Source organism: Pseudophryne corroboree, chromosome 5, assembly GCF_028390025.1.
Source record: "Pseudophryne corroboree isolate aPseCor3 chromosome 5, aPseCor3.hap2, whole genome shotgun sequence".
Taxonomy (NCBI): domain Eukaryota; kingdom Metazoa; phylum Chordata; class Amphibia; order Anura; family Myobatrachidae; genus Pseudophryne; species Pseudophryne corroboree.
Genome location: NC_086448.1, coordinates 704,167,678 through 704,182,815, shown reverse-complemented (window position 1 = coordinate 704,182,815; position 15,138 = coordinate 704,167,678). Strand labels below are relative to the sequence as shown.

At 39.5% G+C, this 15,138-nt stretch overlaps 1 protein-coding gene across 4 annotated transcripts in view; it reads left to right on the top strand.

Annotated features, from left to right (window-relative positions):
* Positions 1-15,138, top strand: part of TRPA1 (transient receptor potential cation channel subfamily A member 1) — a 227,888-nt gene that overhangs the window by 70,259 nt on the left and 142,491 nt on the right. For 3 of the 4 annotated variants that reach the window (XM_063923911.1, XM_063923913.1, XM_063923912.1), the window contains 5 exons: positions 2,334-2,441; positions 6,335-6,443; positions 6,525-6,673; positions 8,230-8,366; positions 13,779-13,827. In XM_063923911.1, coding sequence (XP_063779981.1) covers positions 2,334-2,441; positions 6,335-6,443; positions 6,525-6,673; positions 8,230-8,366; positions 13,779-13,827 — 552 coding nt within the window. The remainder of the gene's footprint in view (positions 1-2,333; positions 2,442-6,334; positions 6,444-6,524; positions 6,674-8,229; positions 8,367-13,778; positions 13,828-15,138) is intronic. The other variant, XM_063923914.1, reaches the window with a different exon arrangement.

The window sequence follows — 15,138 nt, the reverse complement described above, 5'->3', positions numbered from 1 at the left end:
GTTCAGCCGACAGAAGATTCTCAGTGCATTTTAGGGAGACGTTCTGTTAAGGCTAAATATTTCACTTTCATTTCCAGATTGCTCAGAGTAGAAGGAGTGTGTCTGCTCTTAAAGACTTTTAACTGTAAAATACAAGTTTGCTTGAAAGATAGAGCTGCAAGATAACATTCACAAATATATTTGAAGATGTTGTAAAGTCTATCAGAACAGAACCTGTAGTAATTTACACCAATTTGGTAGAATAATAAGCATAACAAGCACTCCCATTGAAGTGCATAGGCAATCAACCAGTTCCAGGTACATTTTGGAGAATATTGACTAGATTATAGACCATAGGTTCTCAAACTCGGTCCTCAGGACCCCACACAGTGCATGTTTTGCAGGTAACCCAGCAGGTGCACAGGTGTATTAATTACTCACTGTCACATTTTAAAAGGTCCACAGGTGGAGCTAATTATTTCACTTGTGATTCTGCGAGGAGATCTGCAAAACATGCACCGTGTGGGGTCCTGAGGACCGAGTTTGAGAACCTGTGCTATAGACTATGGGGGAAAAATTTATTGCTTACACAGTGCGGGAATCTGAGCGCTTTTAAAATCTACACCAGTGCCCAACATTGTATTCGTTTGTCTCCCTGTTCTTAAATAAATCTATAGAGGTTCTACAAAATGTAAATCTGAAATTGTATGTAATAGAGTTAGCAACATATGGTACCAAGACTGAATGGACAGTTAGAACATATATTAGTTTGATACATTATATACTATGGGGAACATTTACTAAGCAGTGATAAGAGCGGAGAAGTGAGCCAGTGAAGAAATTTCCCCATCAATTAATCAGCAGCTCTGTATCATTTCATAGTATGCAAATTATAGATGTTACTTCAGTGCTGATTGGTTGCCATGAGCAACTTCTCCACTGGCTCACTTCTCTGCTCTTATCACTGCTTAGTAAATGTACCCCTAAGTATGCCATTTGAATTTACAATAATTGTTTTATTGTTTTGTTTTCTTTAACAACTGTCTAATATGATAATATGATAAATAGTATTTGCACTGAGGTTAATGTGTCTTAATCACAGGAATTAGAGCAGATACATTATATTGTTTCATGTCAGTTGTAAACATACTTTTAAGTGTTAGTAATGTCAATACTGTATTTGCCGATGCATTTCCATAGCAAAATTTTATTTCTGCTAAATGTACATAAAATATACGAAGTATTATTTGGTCTCATTTTATAAAAATATCTAAAAATTGTTAGAAATATTCACAACCTTGTGGGAGCTCCTAACAGGGCCGTAACCATGGCACGCGCGCTGTGTGGAACCGGCTGCTGCCACCACATCCATTAGCCGTCCATCCACTGTAATATTCTAATCAGCAGTGCACCTTCTCAGGTGTAAGCTAGAAGAGTCCGGCAGAGTTCCACCAACCAGCTCCCATGTGGCGCACAGAGTTTAGGGGTGCCTCCTAGTCTGAAATGGAAGCAGCTACTGTACTAATTTTCACAGCAGAAGAAGTATCATTGCACATGAACACACTCTAGACCAGAGTTTCCCAAACATTGCCATTACAATCCAGGTTTTAAGGATATCCATGCTTGAGTCTAGATGATTAAATCAAATTGACTGAGGTACTAATTAAGTCACCCGTGCTCAAGTATGGGTATCTATAAAACCCCCAATATGTAATAGTGTAGTTTTGGAAACTGTGCCCTAAAAAAATGAAGATTCCATAAGTAGCTACTAATAGGGTAAAAGTCAATCAGTATAAATCCGGATACTTAATTTTTCCAATCCTGTAGGACTGTACAATATGCACAGTCACTCAAAATCCTTCTGGCTATTTACAGACATCTTAAGTATCACCTTACAATATAGTGTATTTGCCAAGCCAGTGTATACTTAACTTGATTTGATTGTGAATCATAGATAAATATTTTAACTGTAAAATGTTTAGTGCCAGAAACTTCACAGAACTTTATTGGAAACAACAAAACATACACATGGCCCCTATTCCATTACAAATAATGGGGAAGAAACATATAAATGTACTAGGAGTAGAAGTAGAGCAACGCTTATACTCGATTAGTGAGACATTGACAGATTATTCTTCATGTACAATAAGAAAAGTTTACTGCCACCTAAGAATGTGTATCGGGGTTCCATCAAATCCAGTTTAATACTGCTAAACAGCAGGTTCAGATTACATTGTGCTGTCAAGTTTTAAGTTGGTCACAGAGCTTATTCATTAATCTATATTAAATAGGGTCATGTATAGTGGGTGTAAATGTGTTTACATGCATAGCGGTAATGGTATGTTCTTTTTCAGGTATTACTCAACCACAATGCTACAAATATTAATCTGGAAGGTGATCTTGGGAATACACCAATTATGCAAGCGTGCGCTAAAGATAATTCAGAAGCATTATTAATGCTGGTAAGTTTATAGAGCTCATGGAATGTGACATATACATAGTCATTAATTTACTTATTATAAGTCCTGTATCTGACAATAAGGGGGAATTCAATCAGGGCCGGATTAAGGCCCACATGGGCCTGGAGTTGAAAATGTTCCAAAACCTACAGTATACTGAAAGGGGGAGGAGCTGTGGCCAGTGCAGTGTGAGTTTGGCCAGTGCCATTTGTACACCCCCTACTCTATTAGACTTCTCTCACTAAGGGGCTAATTCCAAGTTGATCGCAGTAGGAAGCTGGCCAGCAGCTAACATGATATGTACTAAAAGACCTAGGGGGTAATTCTGAGTTGATCGCAGCAGGAAATTCTTAAGCAGTTGGGCAAGACCATGTGCACTGCAGGGGAGGCAGATATAACATTTGCAGAGAGAGATAGATTTGGGTGGGGTGAGTTAAATCTGCAATCTAAATTGCAGTGTAAAAGTAAAGCAGCCAGTATTTACCCTGCACAGAAACAAAATAACCCACCCAAATCTAACTCTCTCTGCAAATGTTATATCTGCCCCCCCCCCCTGCAGTGCACATGGTTTTGCCCAACTGCTAAAAAAATTCCTGCTGCGATCAACTTGGAATTACCCCCTAAATACATAAAAATAGCATAACTTTGTAAGAAAACTAGACAATTTCAATACTTATGATTTATGGCCTACTCTGAGGCGAACTAGGCAGGGGCTCATTAACAAGCTACCATCATGATGGGCCTATTTTTATTTGGAGGCCTGGAGCTGTAGCTCCTCTGTCCCATTGTTAATCTAGCCTTGAATTCAATTAGCCGCAGTAAATAACCATGGCAAATTGTCCATCCCTCGGGGCTATCCAATTAGCCCCAAAAGCCAGCATTCTTCAGGGATTTTTTTCACCTGCCTGAGGCAGGCGAATAAAACTCCCCAATATCAGCCCCGTTTTGACGGCTGCGATCGCTAACACACTTTAGGTCCATGAACTCATCACGGATCATATGTGTTTTTGCCAAAAAAAACAAGGGGTCATTGAATTGCGCAATAAAAAAAACACAGAAAAAAGTAGGAAAAATATCGCTAAAGAAAGTCCTGTTTTTTGAGCCCGAAAATTTTTCAGAGCTAATTGAATTCCCACTGAAACTGAAATACATTCTAGGGGATATGCGACACACAATACAATATATAATATATATACTGTAATTCAAATAAATGTCATGTACAGTATGGAATACATTCATTCAGTATGTGGCTCTCTTTTGGAGTAAAACCTTCAACACCTTAATTAGTATATTGCTGCCTGGCTCCAATGTTATGGCGTCAGTAATCTCTACAAAGAGCTCTCCACATTGATCCTTGCTGTTCATGATCTTTTCCTAACTGATGATAATTGCTTCACTGCATCCCATATAAAACAATCACTATACACATTAGCAATAAAAGAAAAACACACAGAACTGCTATTTAATTTTATTATTAACCTTTATTTTACTAACATAATACACAGCACTATACAGAGAATGTTTGGTCAGTCACATCACTATCTCCTCCAGTGTAGCTTACAGATGTGCCCTCATACAAATATCTTTTTTGTGCCATATGGCGTGGACATTGGCATCAATTAGACGCTCTGCCACGCTTAGAAATTCCTGTGGTTGTGTACGTTTTCCTGAATATATAAAATTTTGCTAATAGTGTACTAGGGGTGTGATTGCATAAGCTATCCTTTGTAACGTTCCCCGATGGTGGGGAAACCGCACATGCGCATGACCCGTTCTGCACATGTGCAGAATGGGTCCTGCGATGCGATCACAGCTATGCGAACGCCAATGCCTGATTGACAGGCAGAGACATTTGGATGGAGGGATGGGGACGGGGTGGCTGGCGTCAGAAATTGGGGCGTGTCGCCCCCGTTGTCCAGGAGTGGCGAGGCCAAGGACTGTGTCATGGACTCAGTTTCTATGGCCCCGCAAGGCCACCAGCGATGGCAAGCCTGAGTAAACTCGGGTTTACTCAGCCTACCGTCACAGATGAACATCGCATCCGATGGTTGCGCTGTTCATCCCATGTGCTATTGCATTGCTAAGGATTTCAATCACAAACCTAGTACTTAGTAGTATGTTGTTGCAAGGGAATATGGCCGTAACTAGGGGTATGCGACCAGTGCAGCTGAACAGAGCACAGGGATCTGTAGGTGGCACCGTCACCACCTCACTGCCCTTCCTTCTTGCTTGCAGGGTACATTGAAAGACTGGACACTACAGGCAGGCATCCGGCTGTGTGGTCCCGCCCTCCTATGCACAACATTATGACATCATGTACAAAGGGGCAGGGCTGGCACAGGGAACTCAGAACCCTTGTTAGTGCCAGCCTGGGCACCGGTTTTGAGGGGGCACCGATCGCGCTGTCCAACAAGGGTTGTACTATCTGCTATGAGGCCCAGGTAGCCGCAGGTACCTGCCGCTCCCCCTGAACATTCCCGGCTGTCCTGCCAGCAGCACTATGGCCTGAGCTCACATACAGCAGAGAGAACACATCAGGAGAGGACAGAGAAAGCCTTCCTCTGGCACCGCAGAGAGGCGGAGAGCCAGTGGGTGCTGGCATTGGGCGGGTGCAAGCATTGGGAAGGGTGCAGGTATTTAGGGGGTGCTGTCATTGGATGTACATGATTGCCGTTGATGGCATATACATGCCACGGAAATGTGCATGACATGCCTGCCTTTTTGCTCCCACTCCCCATCAACTCCCCCAAATGGTCCCTTCCTATCATTCACTCTACGTTAAAGTTCTCAGTGCAAATGCGATCACAAAGGCATCTTGGCATATTGCGTGCAAACATGAATTAGGGTTTATAAACTCAGGATTAGCATTTTTTACACAAAAGTAGCAGATTAAGAAAAAGTTGCATGGTGCTGCTAAATTGCGATGTCTATGGTGTGCCAAACAGGGCTATTTGGCATGATTTGGGGATAGGTGTATGTAGACACATCTGTAGAGTCGAATAGACACACACAACATTAGCCCACATGTATGAATTTGAAGTATGGGGAGGAATTTCTCATGCCTGAAATTTGTCAATTGTAAATGATTGTGTTTTTTTCACCAGATGCCTTTAATAAACGGTTAATTGAAAAAAAAATATTAAGAAGACTTGAATAAGGGGGCATATTTTTCAACTTCACTTTTGATTGAGTTTTACAGGCTCTGCATGAAAGCTAAAAAAAAAAAAAACCCTTACTCCTACAATTTTGACAAGAAGAGGCTATATGGTTTGGCAGTTAGCATCTTAATTAGGCTGTGTTGCACGCTAATCAAACCAGCTAGCACACTACATAGCCCGTCCAGATAGCTATGATTTTGTTCACTCACTGCCATCCACAAATGCTGGGTACACACTTTTGCGATCACTCGGTTGATCGGATTAAACGCTCCTGATCAGCCGAGTAGTATGCATCTGAGATTGACCCCTGTGACAACGTACACCCTGTGCTAGTAATACTGTAGCTCAGTGTGTACAGGCTTCTATGAGATTGGTAGGCTGGCATCTAGATGTGACTTCCTAATCCAATAGGCCTACATACACACCTATACAATCATCGGACCGAATTACTGCCCGGTATGCTGTTACTGATCTGATACTCATATAGGCAAACCTGGGAGAAGAGGACATTTTATTAGAGTTTTCTAATATTCTATGTAAAACAAACGAGATACTGTAATAAAGATCTGTTTATCAACAGTAGGATCCAGGCAGTAACTATCAGAAGATTTTAATGTAATAAAGTTTACTACTGTATGTATACAGGCAGCACACAGCATGTTCTATGTACTTATTAAAAGTCATATAATCCATGTTTAAACTATCCTTAGAATATCAGTGTTTGCTTTTGTCTTGCAGTTTAATCATGGGGCAAAGCTGTGTAAGAGAAATAAAATAGGATGCTTCCCAATACACATGACTGCATTCGCTGGGTCTTTAAATTGCATGGATCTGATTCTAAAGAAAGGTATTTGATTAGGGCTATTAGCTATCTTTTACCTATGTCTGGCAACATTGAGAATGTTTTCCATTACCATTTTCTTTTCAGGCGAAGAACTTAATTTTAGCATTGAAGACCACATAAACTTCACAGACAACGAGAAAAGCAGTCCGCTTCATGTGGCAGTTCAGAATGGACGTTTGGAAATCGTGAAGGCTTGTATTGGATATGGAGCAAAGATCGATCTCAAACAGGTAGTTGATATTCGTTCCCAAAATATACTTAAACTATTGAATCAAATATGACCATAGTGAACTGAATTACAGTATGTCACACAGTTCCCCCAGTACACAGGATTACACACAGCACCCCCAGTTCACATTATACCACACTGTAGTGACCCGATATCACATGATGACAAATATGTCCAACAGTTTCCATTATGCCATGCAGTGCCCCCAGTTGATATCATACCTCTCCACTGGTACTCACCTCTCTGTGTGTTTTGGGTTCTTGATGACTCGGTTGATTCTTACTTCTTGATCTTAAATCTTAGAAACTGCAAAGTACAGCAGGACCTTTTAAGGATCATCTGCTGCACCATACCACCTAATGGACCTTCTTGTTCCTCATCCTTACTCCTTCTACTCAGTTCTTCAAATCCACGCTGATATTGGTGCAGCATCATATGTTGATGTAACATAGTAACATAGTAACTAAGGTTGAAAAAAGACAATTGTCCATCGAGTTCAACCTATTTGTGGTCTCCTATGCAGTCTTATTATAGGACTAGTTATTTTTATGTTAGGACTAGTTATATTAACTATAATGCGTGCCTACGCACCATAACCCTGAATATCTTTACCTAATAGGAATTTATCTAACCCATTCTTAAAGGTGTTGACTGAGTCCGCCGTTATTACTCTCTCAGGCAGGGAATTCCAAACACGTATTGTCCTTACTGTGAAAAAACATTTTCACCTCAATGTGCGGAAACGCCTCTAACCTAAGCAAGTGACCACGTGTCCTCTGTGCTGATCTTATAGAAAACAGGTCCCTCCCAAGCTCTGTGTATTTGTAGATGATGATCATGTCCCCTCTTAGTCTCCTCTTTTCCAATGTAAATATGCCTAGCCTTGCAAGCCTTTCCTAGTATTCCAGTGTCTCCATGCCCTTGATTAGTTTGGTCACCCGCCTCTGAACCTTTTCTAGCTCCAGGATATCTTTTTTGTAATATGGTGCCCAAAATTGCACACAGGATTCAAGATGTGGCCTCACTAGTGATTTATATAATGGGGTTATAATACTCTCGTCCCTTGCATCAATTCCCCGTTTTATGCATGCTAAATGTCCTTGGCTTCTTAAAGGCATGGTAGTGCACAAATTTGTGGACATCATTTGTGGCCTTCACCCTGCCTCCATCAATGGTCAGTCCGATGCTGATGTCGCCACTATGTGTGGAGGCCCCTGGGTGAAAGCCCTGCTGATAACTTTGTACTATTTGGGTTCCCAGCATTGATAAGATCACTGTGCTGATTTTCCATACAGTATCTTGTCACTTTGAGTTGTTGAATTAAGTTAATTCTCAGTTTAGTACTCTGGTCATCCCAGATATCTGAAATAGTTGCCTGAGATGTTGGGAATTGTAGATTACAAATGTCTAAGTGAACAGATATGAGGCTGATGAGCATATTGGGGTCACAGCAGGACTGCTACATATGCTTTCCCTGTTGTTATACTACCATTGTTAGAATAAAATAACCTTCATTTTATTTTCACTGAGCCTTCAGTTACTACAGGTTTTATGTTGCAGAATGACAATGCCACTGCTCTTCATTTTGCTGCTACTCAAGGGGCTACTGAAATTGTCAAGTTTATGGTCTCAACTTACACTGGTGAGAAGAAAATTGTGGATCTGCCAGATGGAAACAATGAAACGCCACTTCATAAGTAAGGAAGCATATTTTTAGAATTCTGATATTACAGATATAAATTTGTCATTATTAAATATTTTCTGTAGGCTCTTAATCTCCAGCAGAACCAAACAACCTACTATTTCATACTGAATATTTCCGGAAAGTGCTGCAGCTGTGTCTCATTATCTTTCTGTTTTTCCTCATAAATATACAAGTTAATTAAAATGTAATTTGCCAATTTGATTTGATATACAGTATACAGTTCTTAAAAAGATTATTAACTGTAAAGCATTTTTTATTTTTGCGAAAGATCCCATAATTACTGGTTTGTCAGGATCATTTGCAAATACAGTAAATGTAAATAAAATAGCGAAAATCTGTTAAATAGCTACAGAGTTATAATAAACTGCTAAATAAAATGTATCAGAGAGTATATTTAATAAAATGGAATAAAATGACAATTAAGTTCAGTGATGTTTTACTAGACACAACATATTGTTGTAAGTATTTATATTTTCCATAAATGTATCTTTACAGTTTCCCTTTAAACCGGTGGTTCCCAAACTTTTTTAAGTCACAGTGCCCTGGAGTATCAGAATTATTTTTATGCCACCCCTAGGCCAAAAGTTTCTTACTAAGAAATTTAGAAATAAATATTAAATTAGGTAAATTGTTTTTATATGTCATCCTGAGGTTCAGTTATGTGGTGAGGGGCAGGATTCACTACTGTTAGTCCACATATTTTATGATTGAAAGCCACAAGCACTGGTTTTGTCTATTACAGTGACTGTAGACAATTTGAATTGGTCCTGGACCACCAACCCATGGTGCACCTTCAAATACCCTGAGGCACCCTGAGGAGCAATTTGAGAACCATAGCATGGAGCAGATAGATAGATAGATAGATAGATAGATAGATAGATAGATAGATAGATAGTGCAATCTAGGAATTCAGAAAAGAACTCTGAGCTACTGCAGTTCCAAAACCATAAAATATTAAAGGTGCTGAAATCCTAGAGAAACAATAATAATATCATGACAATAAATAATAGTTCCAGCCAGTCACTGTACTGATGTCATAATGTATATCCGCCTGTTTTACACCACTGTAATAAATGTTTGTTAAATTCAACCCCTATAACATTAACTTTGTTGATTGTACTCGTAAAGATCTCAGTAAATTAAATTAAACAATTAACTTTATGGTTTAACTACTCAAACATTGAATTTCCATTTTCTCATTAACCATCTGTTTCCATTTTTCCAGTCATTTATGATTATAAGTGTAAATCTCGAGTTATTACTATTAGCATACCAGTTTTTTCTTAAATTAAAGGAGTTATTGCCGTTGGTGTGTATTACTGTATACTCCAATGAGCTTGTTAAAGTGAACCTGGCAACTACAGACAGTGGCACTGGCAACATTCTATTGGATAATATTCATGAAACCTGACTAGTATTTATGGGGAACAGGTTCCAGTAGGTAGGTTACAGTCTCATGAATTTTAGGTAAACTCACAAAATTTATGAACATTTCACTTTAAGGAGTAGATTTAACAATACAACAATATACAGGGTGAGACAACAAGCCTCCCAGATTTTAAAGGGTAATAAGGCATGGGTAAATGCTATTAAAAATTTTAGTACATAATGTAAAGGTTCATGGAATACAGTTCATTTTCAATTGGTTTTGAATATATTGTCATTTCTTGGCATATAGCAGCCTTCAGTTCGTTAATGGTTTCTAGTCAATGTTTGTAGACCTCAGCTTTCAGATGACCCTGTTGGCTGTGTAGAGGTCTTTCATAAAGCTGATGAGGATTGTTTTTTGCTTGTTAAGGGCAGTACGGATGGTGTAATCATGGATAGCATTACTGTCTCACAGCACTGAGGTCATGGGTTCGATTCCCACCATGGCCCTAATTGTGTAGAGTTTGTATATTCTCCCCATACTTGTGTGGGTTTCCTCCGGGTACTCCGGTTTCCCACCACAATCCAAAAATATTGTGTGTATGTGTGTACATGTGGTAGGTAACATAGACTGTAAGCTCCACTGGGGCAGGGACTGATATGAATGCGCAAATATTCTCTGTATGGAATATGTGTGCGCTATATAAATGACTGGTAATAATTAATTAATTAATTAATTAATTAATAAATAATGTAGCCAGACAAATTAAAGCGCGTTCCTCAAGAAAATGCAGTGATTAAGCCGGAAATGACCTGCAAAGTAAATGCAAAACTTCAGAAATAGACTATAAATGTGTCTCATGAGTGAAGGCCACCATCTGGATGATATCATTTTTAAAACTAATTGAAAATAGTAATTCCATGCACTTTTACATTTTGGACCTGATTGATGTTTGTAAAACCCCTTTCACATTGTCAAAATCACCCGGGTTATTGGCGGGTCCACCCGGGTGGAGGTGCAGTGTGAAAGCGTCAAAGTGAAATAACTCAGGTCCAGCAACCTGGCATTTTAACCCGGGATTAAAGCAGGGTTAAACACAGGTCGGACTGGGGTTGATGTGCAGTGTTAAAGGGTTTATTCAACCCGGGACTCAAAAAAAGGCACTGATTGGATGTTCCTGTGTTTCCTTTTGTTTCCTTTTGACGCCTCATCTTTGTGAGCCAGAAAATGTCATTTTCAAATGACATCCGTAGTGTTTACATGGGTGATCTGGGTTCAGTGTGAAAGAGTCTGACCTGGGTTGAACCCGGGTTCAAAATCCCGGGTTGGACCCATGTTTTCGATGTGAAAGTGGTATAAGTAAAGCAAATTAACAAACAACTGTGCAAAAACAGGTTGCACTGCAGGTGGGGCAGATCTAACATGTGCAGAGAGATTTAGATTTGGGTGGGTCATATTTTTTCTGTGCATGGTAAATACAGATGTTTCCTATTGCATTTTTGCAGGCGATGCAAATGCATCATGGGACAAAGGACCCGGTATGACGTTCGCGGCTGCGTGCATATGAGTGCGCCTGCTTTAAAACTGAAAGCAGAGCTGTTCGGCCGCAGGCAGCGGGACTGCTCCCGCTGCCTGCGATCAGAGGGGGATTCAGTGGCACATCTTGTGAATGGGTAGCAGGATGTTATGCTTCTGCTACCCGAAGTTATCAGTGCTTTTATGAGGTGGAAATCGCGGTACCATGCGTATGCGCGCTCCTGCAATTAGTAGCAGAACAATGGGTTTGAGGACACATCTGTTCTGGGTGCTTTAGTTTTACACTGCAATTTAGATTTCAGTTTGAACACACCCCACCCAAATCTCTCTCTTTCTCTCTCTCTGCACATGTTATATCTGTCTCACCCTAGAAGCTATTTAAATCTGCAGCAGCTAGTCAGTTAAGGGCTATGCCAAGCCTACTCCGAGTCCTTACCAATGAGCACAATACTTAGAGAGAGAATGGCAGAAAAGGGAAGCCAAGAACCCTGCATGTTTTCCTTTTCAGAAACACTGCAATGTCTGCACAGAAAACATCAGCATCTGTTGCTAAGAGCCAGCCATGAATGCAGTGAGCAGAGCCGCTACTCCTAACACTTAGGAATATAATAGCCACAGCCGCTACTCCTAACACTTAGGAATATTAGCCACAGCCGCTACTCCTAACACTTAGGAAAACTAGCTATTTTTTAGTAACAAGAACAAATGTTTTCTTCCCTATGAGAAAAATTTGGGAAATGTCACACCAAAGGTTGTGTGTTGCTTTTCTCTAGGTAAACACAATTCAAATTTCTGCAAGGCTGATCTTGTTGGTACTGTGTTTTTTGCCAACCTTACAACTATATAATTGTGTTGCAATCATCATTAAAGGAATAGTGGGGCAGATGTATTAAGCCTGAAGAAGGCATAAAGAAGTGATAAATTGGTGATAAGTGCAAGGTGATAGTGCACCAGCCAATCAGCTCCAATATGTAAATTAACAGTTATGAGCTGATTGGCTGGTGCGTTATCACCTTGCAACTATCACCGTTTTAGCACTTCTTTATACCTTCTCCAGGCTTAATACATCTTCCCCAGTGTGTGATGGGCGTATTGCATTGGATTCTCTCCGTGACTGGTGCATAATGTAATCACATAGACTAAGATTGATCTCCATACACCATAGCTCGTTATAAAGACTGTATAGGAGCATTTGGTTTTTCTGTTGGTGGGCCAGCAGTCTGTGGATGCCCGGGCATACTGGTACTTGTAGTTCTACCCCAATGCCCTTCTCTTCTCACAAGCAGCTAATGAGGATGGTACTAGCTGTGCTTTTAGTCCATAACAGGACTTTGACCAGAACTTTATTGAAATGATGGTTTGAATCCCATGCACAGGTGCTACATAATCAACACTGTAACTATTGTTCTCCTCTATCCTCGTGACATGGCCACATAAGAGTATCCGAAAAATGAGACTGTCCCACTGAAAGCTGTCAGTTTACAGGCTGTGTTTAAAAATGACTGAAGCTGATTGGTTGGTGCTTTATCTCTCTTCACTCTATCTCTATCCAAGCTTTGATAAATATCCCTCTAAAGCTTGCAAATAGCCTCCATTCTGGCTAGTATGCAAAAGTGGTTTGTTATGACTCAATTTTTTTTTTAACTTGCTGGGGTTTATATGTAATATGATGGCATCCTAGCAGTATGATGAGCAGTTGCTTATGTTGGGATAAAATGTTCCAACTTGGAACATTTTAAAATCAGTAATATAAATTTAAATTATTATTATTATTATTATTATTATTATTTGTGATAGCCTCTAATGAGGTTACAGTGGGGACATCAAACATGTTCAGTTGAAATCACCATTGTAAGTCCCTGTTGCTCTACAGAATTAATACAGCAGTTATATTATGGTACGGCAGCAAAGAAGAGAGGACAAAAGATTTTTATATATATAAATATATATATATATATATATTTGAAGTCATATAAGTCATATAAGTAATAATACAGTATGTGTATATAATGAGATCATTAGATACGTCATTTGCATTTATTTCTAGAGAATAGTGAGTGTTTGCTTTCCATACTACTCTATATTGTTGTGTTTTCTGTTGAAGTTTTCATGTACATATGATCTTGATCATAAAGGAACCGCTGGCCACGGCATATAAGGACTTAAGACATTTTTCTTTTGATCAAGAAACACTACAGTACGCTATCATTTGTTGATAGTGAATGTTCTCCATAGACAAAAGACAAAAGGCAACAATTAATAGGCAACAAATAAATCAACAATTAATAGTAACAGTCATCGCTTTCTGTCTCCTTACTAATTAAAAATGCCTCCTTTTTTCTATCTAAGGAACATTAATCATAATATCCAAATTCATTTTTCAGAATAGAGTTTATGATGCATTGTGTTTGTTAGTTTTTTTATAATTAGTACCTAGTTTATCAATTATTGATATTGTTTGTGCTAATATTTGTTCTGTTTTTTTTGTTTTCCCATTAGATCTTCATTGTTTGATCATGTGGACCTGGCAGAGTATTTAATATCAATGGTAAATATAAATCTTTCATCGTTACATACACTGTATAGATGCTGATATGGCAAAAGCTCAACAAATGTCAATAAGTAGCTTTATCGTATGTGATCATACTGCCATAAATGAATGGGATTCAATTACCACCAAACATGGATCAATAATGATTTTAAAATTAATATGTTAAGACCTTTAAGGGAATAAAGTAGTAATTACATTTTCCATTGTATCATGCACCCAAACATATATATTTTTTTAATATGTACTGGTCTGTTGTCTCGTGATTTTTTTGTTGTCCCATTGTGGTACATGTGTTATAATGTTTTATATTATTGCTCAAAATGTATTCATAAAACTAAGACAATGTTTACATATTAAGTAGAAGTACTGGAACAAAAATGAGGATGTTAGCTAGTGCAATTTCCAATTTGATTGGTCCAAAGGGCAGGGGCGCCGAGAGTGGGGACACACCGGGATACTGGGGAACGTGGCCAAATCAGGTAGACATGGCCACGCACCCTAGAAAACCCCCCCAAAACTAATCATGTGGAGCGGCACTGGGCAAGGGAGAAAGACAGGTGCAGTTGAACAACAGCAGTCTCCTCTTTCTCTGTGCCCATTTTTTCATTGCCACTGCACTGTGGGGTGGTCCTGGGCCCCCCGTGATTACGACCCCCCTTCCCCTGCCAATAGGTGGGCATGTTAAAGGTACTCCTATTGTGATTTATGGAGTAGTATGTCAGTAATATCCATTGTGATATTATTTTAACCTGTGGTCTGACTATGTTTGTGTGGGCCTTCTAATTTCCACATTCTCTATTATGTAGACTGTTGCCAAAATGCAGATGTCCTTTTTGTAATTCCACTTGAACACACAACCCTTTCCTCTTTGAAGTAATATGATTTTTCCACTTTTTAGCTTCTTTTTCGTCAGACCATCTGGGGTGTCTTTCCTGTTCTTCCTCCAAGTCCCGTATGTGTTGGTTTGATAAGTGATTAATCTAGAGGCCAGTTGAGGGGACATGTAAAAATTGTCTGTTGTGACACAGTTGATTCAGAGCTGCAGACAATGCAGTTTTTTTGTTACTGCTCGAGCATACCAGTGCAGCGCATTTGTTATACAGAGTGTATGCACAAGAGGGATGGTATCAGAAATGTCTTGGAAACGATGGGTGTTCCCGGGTGGCTACTGGGTGGTGGCATAGCACACACGCATGTACAGTAGATGGTTCATGATATGGGATTGGTTGCATAAACAGAACAACAACCACACACATAGGAGGCCATACAAGGATGAAGTTACTGCACCTGCTATAGGGCTGGTGCAGT